Source organism: Mauremys reevesii, linkage group 14, assembly GCF_016161935.1.
Source record: "Mauremys reevesii isolate NIE-2019 linkage group 14, ASM1616193v1, whole genome shotgun sequence".
In the NCBI taxonomy this organism is placed as follows: Eukaryota; Metazoa; Chordata; order Testudines; family Geoemydidae; genus Mauremys; species Mauremys reevesii.
In genome coordinates this window covers 6,819,670-6,834,678 of record NC_052636.1, presented here as the reverse complement: position 1 = coordinate 6,834,678, position 15,009 = coordinate 6,819,670, and the positions used below count along the sequence as shown (strand labels likewise).

At 47.5% G+C, this 15,009-nt stretch overlaps 1 protein-coding gene across 1 annotated transcript in view; it reads right to left on the bottom strand.

Annotated features, from left to right (window-relative positions):
- Positions 1–5,409: 5,409 nt before the first annotated feature.
- LOC120381407 (zinc finger protein 420-like) overlaps positions 5,410–15,009 on the bottom strand; it is a 76,402-nt gene continuing 66,802 nt past the window's right edge. The window contains exon 3 of the mRNA XM_039499597.1: positions 5,410–6,389. Within this exon, the coding sequence (XP_039355531.1) occupies positions 5,410–6,389 (980 nt within the window). The remainder of the gene's footprint in view (positions 6,390–15,009) is intronic.

Here is a 15,009-nt window from a genome sequence, read left to right as displayed (position 1 = left end):
AGTCTTCCTAGCGGGGCCCTTCGCCTTCTTTTTGCCCTGGCCCTTTCCGCCGGCTGGGGGGGCTCCCCCAGAGGCAGAAGGGGCGAGGGATGTGGCAGCAGCAGAGGGCACCCCGTCGCCCGCTGCTGGCAGCGCCTCAGCGGGCGTGGTGGCAGGTGGTCCGGCAGCGGCAGTTGAGGTCGAGACTAGGGGGTTTTTTGGGGGGAGCAGGTGGGGGAGGGGGGACAGGCATTGTTCCAGGGGTCCCACTCCATGCCTCCCGCCATGCTGCATAGGAGGAGAGAGGGAGGGGAAGGGGGAAACAGGTCACCACTCCTCCTGCAAGGCTGTGGGCAGGGAGGAGGGTGCCAAGATGGGGGCAGATAGGGGAACTATCAAGGACTGGGCAGAGGGGGGGTCAGTCACCAATACAGGATCGAAATCCGGCTCCTCTAGCTGCACTAGGGGAGGGGGAGGGAAGCAAGAGCAATGGGGGGTGCAGTGCAATAGGGGCAAACTCAAACAGGGAGAAGCAGGGGTGCACGAGGGGAGGGGCTACTCAGGGTGAGGGGCCGCGGAGGGAGGGGAGCAACCAGGCTGGGAGTGGGGCAGAGGGACCAAGGGGCTGGCTTCAGGGCTGGGGCAGGCCAAACAAAGCTGCAAAGGGAGATGGGTGGGGCAGGCCAACAAACTGAAGCTGGGTGTGGTGGGGGGCTACGAGGGGCAAAAGGGGCAGGCAACAAGGGGCAAAGCCAGGGGGCCAGTTGCAGAGGGGATGGGGTCAGTCCGGGGGCGGTATGTGAACCCACGAGCACTCGTGCAAAGTCAATATGGGGCTGGCTGCTGCTGGAGGTCCAAACGGTGGCAATAGGGCGTGGCAGGCCAGGCGAGCAGCTGAGTCCCAGAGGCAGATGGTAAGTGGCCTGCGGAGGTGGTGGAGGGGGCAGCGGTGGTGGTGGGGCTGGGGGGGGGGGACACAGATGGACCAGGGGGCAGGCTCCACACCACACCCCCTGTGTGCCCCACAAACACAGTCTGAACCCCACCCCTAGAGCACAGTTAGAGAGTTACTTAGTCTGCGATGGCCCCCTCCACAGTGGTCTCCAGAGTCCTGTGCGCTCCCCAGCAGCCAGTGGTCCTCGTAGTCCTCTTCCTCCTTCAGGCTCCAGCAGCTCCCCAGGGCAAACACAGCTCCAGCAGCAGCAGCTCCTCCGCCAGCAGCCCCGATGGCCAGGCAGGAATGACCCCCCCAGGTGTTAGCTGCAGTGGTGGAGGGGTCCTGGCTTCTCCTCCAGCGGTGGGGGAGGGGGGGCAGGCCAGCAAGCCCCCCCCCACCCCTCGCTCAGCAGCAGCGGCAGCAGCAGCCCAGGAAGGAGCAGTCCAGCCAGCAGCAGCAGCCCAGAGAGAGGGAGCTCCAGCCAGCAGGGCAGCCAGAGAAGGGGGGAGCACCCAGCCAGCAGGGCAGCCCAGGGACACAGAGCACTCCCGGCAGTGGGGTGCTTACCCTGCTCCTGCCCTGCGGGGCTTGAAGCAGCCCAGGAGAGGGCTGGGGCTGGGGCAAGGAGCCTGGGCTGATTGGGGGAAGCAGGCTCAGCTGTGGCCATGCTCCAGTCAGGCCCAGCTGGCCCCTATAAGAGGCTGTGAGCCAGGAGCCCAGTCAGTCTCCCTCTGCTTGTAGCAAGAGAAGGGCCTGGCTGCAGGGACCCAAGCAAGACACCTAGAGTGGGAGCAGGGATGGGGAAGGGCCAGAGGAGCTGGGAGCTCTGGCCTGGAAAGCCCCAGGCTGCAGGCCTGACTAGAGGCTGAATAGGTGCAGGGCTGCAATGGGGCAGCCCAGGGGGAAGCAGAGGCGGCAGGTCCAAACCCCTTTGCCTGTGATGAGTGGCTCATACTGCAGTCTGCCCCAGTGAACGGGGGCTGGATGGAGACTGGGCAGTAGCCGAGACTGAGGTGACGTGGGGATAGTGGGTGGGGGAGACCCAGACCTGGGGGGGTACTGCCAGGGGGTACTGCCAGGGTAAAAGGGGCACCGGGGTCCTGGGAGGGACAGGGGGCCAGCTGCGGTAAGGCAGATCACCGGCCTGCAGAGGGCGCTCTGACGGCTGGAGAGCTAATTCCCAAGAAGACCAGCAGGAGGTGCCGTCAGGTGCGTCTGCCCCCACTTACATTGGGGAATTGATTCTATGACAAGAGGAGGCGTAACCTATCCCAAAATGATCTCCCTCCTTCAGTTCAGTGACAGCCTGAAACATTACTTATCCCGGCAGAGCCGGAGGATTGAAAGCAGCTACATCAAATCCCTGTGTAGCTAGCAGGAATGAACACAAACACTCCCTGCTATCTGAAGAGATGTTTAGTTTTACCCTTGGTAAACTAGAAGTCTAAAGGGAAGGAAGGTGGTGCCATATATAAAGAGTGAAACACAAAACAATTATCATAGTTATGCCCATAGTGACTGCAAAATATTTCTATATTCTTCTTATCCTCAGTGTATTATTTTCTCTGGCGTCCATACATGGACTATACCTTGACCAAGAAATTTGAATCTCGATAAAATAATATACAGACAAGCAATAGGAAAGTAGAAACTACAGTGATAGAACAACAAAGAAATGAGGATTTCAGACCCCAGCTATTGATAAGTGATAAAATAATATACAGACAAGCAATAGAAAAGTGGAAACTACAGTGATAGAACAACAAAGAAATGAGGATTTCAGACCCCAGCTATTGATAAGTGAGTTGTTGCCAGACAGGATGCTATCATGGTAGAGGTTGCTTAACTGTCTGGCCCCCAGGGCAGGATTTTGAGGGCCTCAGAATGCCAGCACCCATCTTTTGTTTGCTTAAAACGCGAGCAGGGAGATTCCAACACCGCAGAACTCATGGAACTCCAGGAAACGTGTAACTTTAGGTCCGGGTGAGTGTGCCTAAAAATCAGCTGTGCTGGAGAAGGGCTCTAGGAGTTGAAAGAGATGTGCCATCTTGGCCTCCCGAAAGAGTGTCATCAAATATTAATGAAAACTAGGGTTGATAAGTCACATTCTTTGTAGTGTTAGGATTGGGGACTGGTCCAAAGTGCCAGTTTTAAGACTCTTTTTTCCCCTCTCTCGGGTGTTCTGGTTTCTGTATAGAGACGTGGTTTCAAATCCCACTCCTGACATGACCATTTTCTTTTACCTGGAGAAAATGGCCTCACTTCAATCTCCTTTGCAACAATAGGACACCATTTGTTTAGCTTTTCTATTCCAGTAGTTGTGAGAGAAGTTCCAAACTAGGGGGAAACAGGGCCTTTTCTCTCAACCGATCAATTTTTGTCTTCCTTCATTCCAAGCCATTTTCTCAGATACAGCCGTATTTCCCACACTTTTTTGTTCAGCGTTCTTTGCTTTTATGAAATTTTAGGGTCATCATTTAATTGCCCACAACTGTACTTATGAAGTGAAGTGAAACACAATATTTTTTGGATATTCTTGCAGAAGAGTTTTGCTTTCTGACCTGGAATTGAACAGGGGCTACCCAAGGGGGACAATGCTACTCCCTTTTCTTGCCTCATCCGAAAAAACATACATTCCTGATGCCCTTTGTTTCCTTGCCCTTTTTAGGGTAAATTTACACTTCTCAGAAGTAGAATCCTTTACAAAACCACTCAAAATCTCAGCTGTGTCGTAAGCAATGGCTTCCGGAAACATGCCCAGCTTTTCTTTAATTTGGTGACACGGGTCCAGGCAAGGGACTGGATACAGGCCTGGATCAGAATCTTCATTACCAGAGCTAGAATTTCTATTTAAAAATAGCTATTTTTCTGTTGCTATTAGATTTCCAACACTGATTTCATTTTATACACATTTTTTGCATCTATTAAGGATAAATTGAACAAAAATACCACTTCTCTTTCCTCAACACCTGCATCATGAAGGGGAGCATTCCGAATAGGAAAGATCTTCTGTGGGGCATGGGTTACAAAAATGCTTCGGGAACCAAATACATGGGCACTTTGCCAAGTTAAAAATCACTTAATGTGGAATTCTCTCCCCAAATCATCTGAGAAAATACTGACTTAAATAATTGAACTGCACTGTGATCATATGCACTTCCCTCAGTTAGTTGGGGTTCTGCTGTTGTTCACCATTTCCGAATAGAGATTTTAAATCACTGCTGTTTCTTTGTTAGCATGTGCAATAAATTGGAGAGTTCTCCACTGTTGACAGAACTGCACTTGAACTGTCATCATGGAGGGGTGGGAAAAAGCAAAGCTGAAGTGACAAATGAGGATTTTAGGAAATGGTCATTTGTCTTCAATTCTCCAAGAAATCTGAGCTACGTCCTATTGAACTGAACTAATATCCAATTGGGTGAGCAAACAGCCTTCAGGAAAGAGAGAAACCCACATCACAGAGAGACAGAATACATGGCAATGAAAGTATCAAGAGAAATTCCAGAGCAGGTTACATCTGATTAGTTAGAATCAGGACAAGAGATTCTCCCATCACATTCTCCTCTGATCCATTCAAAGCAGCTTCACTCAGCACTCTCTCAATAGTCAGTTATATTATTTACAAAATTGTAAGCATCCCAGCATCCCATAATGGGGGACAAAATAGTCCTCTTGCAGGAAGTGGCTTTACCAATAGATGAAACCTGGAATTTAAATGCCAAATAATCACACTATGTTTGTGATCCATTTAAATTCCCCTTCCAGGTCTTTGACACTTTCATCTCCAGTCATAGCGACTCTGCTATAGGAGGAAAGAAATCAAAGCATCATCTCCAAGCACGGACAGCTGAGAACTCTTCCTCATATGACATTTTGAGAAGTGGAGGGATAGAATGTGATGAAAATAAACTCTGCACAGAGAAGCCAAAATGTAACAGTTCTGGAGTGATGGGGAAGGAGGGAATCTCTGAACCACCCCATCTCCTTCCAGTGTCACAGAGGCTGAAATGACACTTTTTTCCCCTGCTCCTCTTTATTTAACTATAACATGAAAAATTCCCAATGTAACTGCTCTTTAGCACAACCCAGAGCAACGTGAGAACAACTGGCAAGGATTCAATCTGTATCACTGGCGACTCTAACAATCACTTTGCAATAGGAGGAAAGGTATAAATGTGATGCTCTCTGGTTCCTCATAAGAAGGGCACACTCCAGTTACTTGTGGGATAATTGAGTTGATAGAAAGGACAAATGGGCCCACCTCAAAAGAAGGCAAACTACAAAAGGCATAAATGGGCCACTCATCTGGCCAAGCTGAGGGATAACAGTGCTGCAAACAGTTCAAACAGATTAAAAAAGTTATTATGTGGGAATCAGGAAAAGTATGAAAGAAAAAAAATTGATAGCCCTAGAGGGTTTTATGGTGTTCACTGCCCTTGCAGATTCTCTGATGGCTAATATGAGCTGAGTGCCAAGAGAAGGTTTTTCCACACTCACTGCATTCGTAGGGCCTGTTCCCCGGTGTGGATTCTCTGATGTCTAGAAAGGTGTGAGCTGGTAGTGAAGTTTTTCCCACACTCACAGCATTCGTAGGGCCTGTCCCCTGTGTGGCTCCTCTGATGAATAGAAAGGGTTGATGTTTGAGTGAAGGTTTTCCCACACTCACTGCATTTGTAGGGCCGGTCCCCTGTGTGGATTCTCTGATGAACAGAAAGGGCTGATCTACGATTGAAGGTTTTCCCACACTCATGGCATTCGTAGGGCCTGTCCCCCGTGTGGATTCTCTGATGTTCAGAAAGGTTTGATCTTTGAGTGAAGCTTTTCCCACACTCACGGCATTCGTAGGGCCTTTCCCCCGTGTGGATTCTCTGATGTTCAGAAAGGTTTGATCTTTGAGTGAAGCTTTTCCCACACTCACGGCATTCATAGGGCCTTTCCCCCGTGTGGATTCTCTGATGTTCAGAAAGGTTTGATCTTTGAGTGAAGCTTTTCCCACACTCACGGCATTCATAGGGCCTGTACCCTGTGTGGATTCTCTGATGAACAGAAAGGTGTGAGCTGCTAGTGAAGCTTTTCCCACACTCACTGCATTCGTAGGGCCTGTCCCCCGTGTGGATTCTCTGATGTCTAAAAAGGTGTGAGCTGCTAGTGAAGGTTTTCCCACACTCACGGCATTCGTAGGGCCTGTCCCCTGTGTGGATTCTCTGATGAACAGAAAGGGCTGATCTGCGATTGAAGGTTTTCCCACACTCACGGCATTCGTAGGGCCTGTCCCCTGTGTGGATTCTCTGATGTTTAGAAACGTCTGAGCTGCTAGTGAAGGTTTTCCCACACTCACGGCATTCGTAGGGCCTGTCCCCTTTGTGGATTCTCTGATGTTTAGAAAGGTCTGATCGGCGACTGAAGGTTTTCCCACACTCACAGCATTCGTAGGGCCTGTCCCCTGTGTGGATTCTCTGATGATTAAGAAGGGCTGAGTAGTCACATAAGTTTTTTCCACACTCTGTGCATGTATTTTTTCTCTTTCCAATGATGATTTCCTGCTTTGTTGTGGTTTCCTTGAGGTCCTTCTGAGTTCCCTCAGAGGAAATACGTTTACCCATTTTCACCCCCGGCTGGTTTCCTTGTTCTCTCTCTGGTCTGTGCTGAATCTCACAGGATTTTTCCTCCTCATGACTCCTGGACACATTGCTTTTTGATCTTTGCAATAATGCTCTGTGTTTATCCACTTGCTGAACATTTTTCTGCTGAGAATTCTGCTCCTCTTTCTCACATGCCATTGCATCACCTGCGGTGAAAAAGACAGAAACATCAAACAGGGATGAAAAGTGAAAAGCTAAAACAACCTAAGTGCTGGAGGGAGGTCAAATAAAAATCACAAACTGAACTCCCCCATACTCTTCCCCAAAACAGGAGAGAGGAGGGGATCAATTTGGCTTTCAAATGCCATCCAAATTCTCAGGGGGAAGGGAGGAAGCTACTGCCTGGTGTCTGCTAGAATCTACGGGAAGCCATGAGCTATAATTACCCTGAGAATATTACCCCTGCTGGCAACAATAATGAACTGAGAGACCTCTCAAGGGCTTGGTAGGGCATCCCAGATGTTTCCTTCAGGCACTTTCACACTCAGAGTTGGTTTAATGTTTCCTCACCTCTGCAGGAAGATCTCAGGGTATGTTTTCCCTCTGAACCCTGCAGGTCTGAGACCCACGGCTCTTCCCCTTGTTCCAGCTGGGAGATCACATCAGGTTTGGAAAATGGAAACCCTGCTCAGATGAAAGAAAACAAAGGAGTTCCGTTGATTTCATAAAACTTTGTCATAAAAAAACATTCTATTAATTTAACTTTAATACTTAGTGTGACCCAGTGTGCCTGGGCTAGTCCTCACTGAAAATGCCAAGACCAGGGCAGGCTGAAAAAGGGAGAGCAGAGGCTCCCCAAACTGGTGGTTAACACGGAAGTTAAACTCACCGACCAGTCACCAACTGTGCTTCTGATCCCCCACACTGGTTATCGAGAAACTGAAAAAAGAAATCACACGGCCCCCTTTATTGCATCCCAGTTCTCTGGCTCCTAATCAGCACCTAGGTCCAGCACAGTGAGAGGTTATTTAAAAACTCTGCTCACATAAACAAAGTGTTCTTCTGACCCCAGAGTCAGTCACATTACCCGGTCAGTATAGGTTTGGATCTTACTCAAAATACTACGATGCCAGCCAGTCATTGGCATCTAAACTAAAGGTTTATAAGCAAGAAAGCATCTAAACTAAAGGTTTATTATAAAAGAAAAAGAAAAAGGGAGTTGTTAAATGGGAAAGCAGTCAGACACATTCAGAAATCTATACATCTGGTTCTTAGCAGTATTGGTGAGTTTCTGGCTTGAAAGGCTCTCTGGTACACATCCACATTATTCAGTCCTTTGTTCAAGCCTTCAGTTTGTAGAGAAGTTGCTCCAGAGGTAGGAAGGGGGATTGAAGACAAAATGGAGATGATGCAGCTGCCCTTTATATTCCTTTTGCCAATTGGCTTCTAATTCCTGTGTCCCAAACACAAGCTTCACAGCACATGGCATGGAAAAGCCTTGGAGTTCTCAGTACACAGTGTGATACAGCGTGGCCAGAGGGCAGCAGGAGAGGGTTAGCAGGGAGCCTTATTCCCTGCAGAGGGAAGAAAGTTTGCTATAGATTAACTAGAGCACCTGAAGCCAATTAGAGCCCCAGCAGTCAGTCACCTGATAAAGACCCTTGCTCCAATCAGACAGGGAAGGAGCTGGAGGAGAGGGGATTGGTGTTGGAGCAGAGAACAGTTTGAAGGGAAGCAGAGGAAAGTTTGGAGAAGTGCTGCAGTGGGCTAAGAAGTCCAAGACCCTAGGTAAGGGGCACCTGGCTTGTACAGAGGGAGGGCAGGAAGCCCCCACAAACTGAAGGGTAGGAGCGGGAAGTAGCCCAGGGGAAGGAACCATCAGTTCAAGTGGTTCACCACTATCCTCAGGGCCCCTGGGCTGGGACCTGGAGTAGAGGGCGGGCCCAGGTCCCTCCCTCTCCACTCCCCTCCTCAAGGACACTAGTGGGGCAGTTAATATTCCAATTCAGGGGCAAGAAATGGTGCCCTGAACCGCCCCCCCCCCAAGAAGAGAAAGCACGAGACCCATCATAATAGTGCCGGCAATTTGCCACAACAGGCATAACCCCGCATGTCTTGCTGACTCAATAGGTGTATCCCCTTAATCCTTTCCATGGGTTCATTGTATGGCTGATGACCCTAGCTGGGCCATCGAACAGGCTGGGCAGGGCTGATGCCAGTATGTCTGGGGGTGTCACTCAGAAACACTGCACAAGTCTGGAATACAGATATACCCTACATATCTGTAACTCACAATACAAAGATAGAAACAAGATTATCATACTTGGAAACTCATAACATTTTCACTGACTCCTTACATGGCATATATAGCACGATTCATTGCAATTTCATCATATTGGTATTGTGATACAGCATGGCCAGAGGGCAGCAGGAGAGTGTTAGCAGGGAGCCTTATTCTCTGCAAGGGGAGGAAGGTTTGCTACAGATTAACTGGAGCACCTGAGGCCAATTAGAGCACCAGCAGTCAGTCAGGTGATTAAAAACCCCCTGCTTCAGTCAGACAGTGTGGGAGTTGGAGTAGGAAGGTTTAATGTAAATAATATAATATAATTAATATTAATATAATACCCATATATATGTTGGGAACACACAGACATTTAACAAAGTTCTAGCCTTTCCATTGGCTCTTTTGGTCAGGTGCCCAATACTTTTTTTTTTTTTAAACCCTGTTGGCTTGTTAACCCTTTAGAGGTAGAGCAAGCAGAGAACTTGCACCAACAGGGATTTTACAGCCAACTGGCTGGCTGGGTGATTATAAAAGGGGGATCCATCCCCTCCCCTTCATTTATCACTGTAGGGCTTGTTAGGTACCATTTGAAAAGACATAATCTACTGAATATCCTCCTGTTAAACTGTGTAGCAACATTGTATGGAAAGTGATGAGATTTTACAGTATGATATTACTGAAAAAGCTGCAGCCCTAACCTTAAGTTTCTCAGAGACAGCAAGGCAAACAGCTGGTCAAATAGCCATTCTCCACCAGGCGGAAGGTGTGAAGAAGACATTTACATTCCATCACAGGGACACTTGAAGCTCGTATCTATGACAGCCTGTCACCATGACTCAGCTGAGAACTGAAGTGGTTTCTAGTACAAAGGACTGAATTATAAAAAGAGGTGAGGAAAATGCACGAGACTCTCTCTCTCTCCCCCTTTTCCCTCTGTTCATGACAACTCCTGAAGAACTGAATGTGGGCGGCAGGGGCAGGTTAGGGGGAATCCTGGCTGAAAGGAAAAGCAGCCTGTCTCAGCACATGGCGAGAGAAACATTTGTTTTAAATCCCTTTTAGCTTGTTAAGTTAAACATTAGTTTGTGTTTTATCTTTGCATTTCTTTCATAAACAATTCTGACTTTTATGCCTCATTACTTGTAGTCACTTCAAATCTTTTGTTTTTTCAGTAAATAATTTTGTTTCCTTTTTTTATCTAACCAGTGTGTTTAGATTAAAGTGTGTTGGAAACTCCATTTGGAATAACAAGGCTGGTGCATGTCATTTTCCACTGATGAAACAACAGATTTCATATGAGCTCCCATTGTTCAGGAGTGTGCTGGACAGTGCAAGATGCACATTTCTGGGGGAAGTCTGGGAGCAGAGAATTTTCTGAGGTTCTCCTGTGGGGTACTGTAATTTGTGAGTCACTGACTAGCAGCACTCAATACTGTGTAGCTGGGAGCGAGTTACACGCTGGAGACTGCGTGTGAACTGCCATGGGGTGGCTGCTCTCACAGTAGAGCAGTGTAAAAGGCACCCCAGCTTGGGGAACTGAGGGGACACAGCTGTTAACAGTCCAGATTGTACTGTGCTTAATGTCACAGACACTCAAATTCAAAGAGTCTCCTAAAACACACAGAAAGTAAATCCACGTCCCAGAAATCGAAGTCTCCCTGGCACTGCTTCTTGCTGACAGATGGGTCCAGAGACAGAGTCCTGGGGAAGCTGGAAACATAAGCGTGGGGCTCAGTGGAGAACGGGAACAGGAAGGGCAGGGATATTATTGAATGCAGGATCTCAGCAGTACTAGATGTCAGGATAACACATATTGCAGCCCATTGGCAAACATAATCCTAAATATACATATAAAATGATGGGGTCTAAATTAGTTATTTCCATTGATTTATACAAGGGCAATAAGATATTCTCTGTATTACTGTCTATCCCTTTCTAAATAATTCCTAACATCCTGTTTGCTTTTTTGACTTCCGCTGCACACTGCTGGATGTCTTCAGAGAACTATCCACAATGACAAAAAGATCTTTTTCCTGATTAGCCTAATTTTGCCCCCATCACATTGTATGTATAGTTGGGGTTATTTTTTCCAATCTGCATCACTTGACATTTATACACATTTGCCATTTTGTTGCCCAGTCACTTAGTTTTGTGAGATCTTTTTGAAGTTCTTCACAGTTTGCTTTGGTCTGAACTATCTTGAGCAGTTTAGTATTGTGACGTTATTGATATAATCTGGGACCATATAGAACATGGTTGCAACCAAGGTCCTGTAGTGGCACCAAATCTTATGTACAGGGGGTCATCTAAGGTGTCCAAGACCAGTTTATGGGTTGCTGGTTATAATTATGGTGTCTATATGTATGTATCATTTTGTAGTTGAAGTTATGAGTATTGGCTCTATCCTCTGTGTATTTCAAACTTATGCTGTGCTTCTGGGAGACATCCCAGACAACTTGGTGTTAGCTCTGCTTAGCCTGCTTGATGGCCCATTAAGGTCCATCAGCTATTCAACTGACCCATTGAGAGAAGGTAGATACGCCTTGTAACTCAGCAAAGTATGCAGGGACTTGCCCATGTGACTCCAGACTCCATTTTGCTGTCATTTTCCACAGTAAGAACAAAGAAGTGTTCTTACACCTGGAAAAGCCTATAAAAGGCTGATGCCTCATCTCCATCTTGTTTTCAATCCTGCTTTTTACCTCTGGAGGAACTTTGCTACAAACTGAAGCTCTCAACAAAGGACTGACTGACCCATCCCAGAGGAGGATGTACTCCAGAGTCTTGATTTGAACCTGCAGTTTACTCCATCACTGCTACAAGCCTGAACTAAGAACTTTGCCATTACTGCATGTAATTGATTCCATTTAACCAATTCTAGCTCTCATCTCTATCTTTTTCCTTTTATGAATAAACCTTTAGATTTCAGATTCTAAAGGATTGGCAACAGCATGATTTGTGGGTAAGATCTGATGTGTATATTGACCTGGGTCTGGGGCTTGATTCTTTGGGATCGAGAGAACCTTTGTCTTTTATTGGGGTGTTGGTTTTCATAACCATTCATCCCCAGGATGAGTGCACGGGTGGTGATACTGGAAGACTGGAGTGTCTAAGGAAATTGCTTGTGTGACTTGTGGTTAACCAGTGGGGTGAAACCAAAGCCCTCTTTGTCTGGCTCGTTTGGTTTGGTTTGCCTTAGAGGTGGAAAAATCCCAGCCTTGGGCTGTAACTGCCCTGTTTTAAGCGATTTGTCACTCTCAGTTGGGTCCCACCAGAACTGCATCATCACAAGTATCATCTGCAAACTTTGCCACCTCACAGTTTACCCCTTTCTCCAGATCATTTATGAATATGTTGAATACGATTGGTCAGAGGACTGACCCTTGGGGAACACTACTCCTCTCCATTCTGAAAATTTACCATTTATTCCTACCCTTTGTTCCTTGTCTTTTAACCAGTTCTCAATCCATGAAAATATCTTCCCTCTTATCCCATAATAATATAATTTATGTAAGAGCCTTGGAAAAAATAACCAACTATACATACAATATGATGGGGGCTAATTTAGCTACAACGAGTCAGGAAAAAAGATCTTGGAGTCATCGTGGATAGTTCTCTGAAGATGTCCACGCAGTGTGCAGAGGCGGTCAAAAAAGCAAACACGATGTTAGGAATCATTAAAAAGGGGATAGAGAATAAGACTGAGAATATATTATTGCCCTTATATAAATCCATGGTACACCCACATCTCGAATACTGTTTACAGATGTGGTGGTCTCACCTCAAAAAAGATATTCTAGCACTAGAAAAGGTTCAGAAAAGGGCAACTAAAATGATTAGGGGTTTAGAGAGGGTCCCATATGAGGAAAGTTTAAAGAGACTAGGTCTCTTCAGCTTGGAAAAGAGAAGACTAAGGGGGGATATGATAGAGGTATATAAAATCATGAGTCATGTTGAGAAAGTGGATAAGGAAAAGTTATTTACTTATTCCCATAATACAAGAACTAGGGGGTCACCATATGAAATTAATAGGCAGCAGGTTTAAAACAAATAAAAGAAAGTTCTTCTTCACACAGCGCACAGTCAACTTGTGGAACTCCTTACCTGAGGAGGTTGTGAAGGCTAGGACTATAACAATGTTTAAAAGGGAACTGGATAAATTGATGGTGGCTAAGTCCATAAATGGCTATTAGCCAGGATGGGTAAAGAATGGTGTCCCTAGCCTCTGTTTGTCAGAGGATGGAGATGGATGGTAGGAGAGAGATCACTTGATCATTGCCTGTTAGGTTCACTCCCTCTGGGAAACCTGGCATTGGCCACTATCGGTAGAGAGATACTGGGCTGGATGGACCTTTGGTCTGACCCGGTATGGCCATTCTTATGACCTGCTCTGTCCTTCCGATATATTTTGTACCCTGAAATGATTGTGTCCCATTGATTGTCCTCACTCCACCAGGTTTCTGTGATGCCTATTATGTCAATATTCTCCTTTAACACGAGGCACTCTAATTCACCCATCCTATTATTTAGACTTCTAGCATTTGTGTACAAGCACTTGAAAAACTTGTCATTGTTTATTTGTCTGCCCTTTTCTGATGAGTCAGATTCTTGTGTGTGTGAATGCTTCTCGTCTGATCTGGCCCCTACTTTATCCTCTTCCAGCCTCTCTGCTGGACTAGAACTAGAAACTCTATCACTAGTCTCTCCTCTAAGACAAGTCTCTGTCCGATCCAGGAGCTCCTCTGCAGCTATTGGCTTTCCCCCATCTCTTAGTTTAAAAACTTCTCCGCAACTTTTTTAATGTTAAGTGCCAGCAGTCTGGTTCCACGTTGGTTTAGGTGGAGCTCATCCTTCCTGTATAGGTTCCCCCATCCCCAAAGTTTCCCCAGTTCCTAATCAATCAATCTAAACGCCTCCTCTCTACACCATCATCTCATCCACCCACTGAGACTCTGAAGCTCTGCCTGCCTACCTGGCCCTGTGCGTGGAACTGGAAGCTTTTCTGAGAATGCCACCATAGAGGTCCCAGATTTCAGCCTCTTTCCTCGCAGACTCAATTTGGCCTCCAGGACGTCTCACCTACCGTTCCTTACGTCATTGGTGCCTACATGTACCACGACCACCGGCTCCTCCCCAGCACTACACATAAATCTATCTAGATGCCTCGAGAAATCAGCAACCTTTGTACCAAGCAGGCACGTCACCATACAGTTCTCCCGGTCATCACAAACCCAGCTATCCTTGTTTCTAATGATCAAATCTCCCATTACTAACGGCTGCCTTTTCTTAATGCCTGGGGTAACCTCAGTACAAGAGGTTACCCCAACACCATCTGGGAGGACGGTCCCAACTATGGGAAGGTTTCCCTCTGCTCCCATTGACAGCTCTCCTTCCCTGGGCCTTTCATCCTCCTCAACAGCCGCTCCTAACCCTCAGTTTTACTTGAGGAAACAGGAGATATTTGACACTGTGCGATACGGCTCCCGTGCTCTGTTCCCAAAGTGTTCTGCAGCAGGGGAGGGTCTCTGGTAGCGTGTGTGTCACTGGCATATTGGGGTGATGCTGAAACAGGGCAGAGTAGAGGTGGCATTGGGGGGCTGCCGTGAACCATGTCCCTTCTTTTCCCCTTCCAAGAACAGAGGGGACAGGAACCCTTACCCAGCGAGGTCACATTCTCATAGTTCTCCTGCATGACATCCCTGTAGAGGGCTCTCTGAGTGGGGTCCAGCAGAGCCCACTCTTCCCTGGTGAAATACACAGCCACCTCCTCGAAGGTCACCGGCCCCTGAAAGAGCAAGAGTCCAACACTCAGTACCTGCTGCCCCACTCACAGCCCCACTATACATGGGGGACAGGAACCAAACAGAAACTCTGGGTGGATTGCAGTCAGAGTCCCACCCCCACCCTGCTCAGAGCATCCAGGAAACACCAGGGGGAGGGGACGAAGCGAGAGCCTCTCCTCTCTCCTAGCAGACCCATCACCCCCCTACTAGCCACAGACTGATACAGGAGATGGAGCCCCTAGCAGGGTCCAGGGACAGCTCCCTGGTAGGAAGCCCAACACCCTCCCCATTCTGAAGAGCTGGATGTGAAGGGAGGGGAATCTCCCCCAAGCCTCATTGGTGGGTGCCCCCTTCAAATCTCACAGCAGCCGCTGGTTAGTCAGGTCGGGCTCCAGCACTAGGAGTCTGGTCAGTTTTCCCAGCCCCATGCAGCTGGGTTAT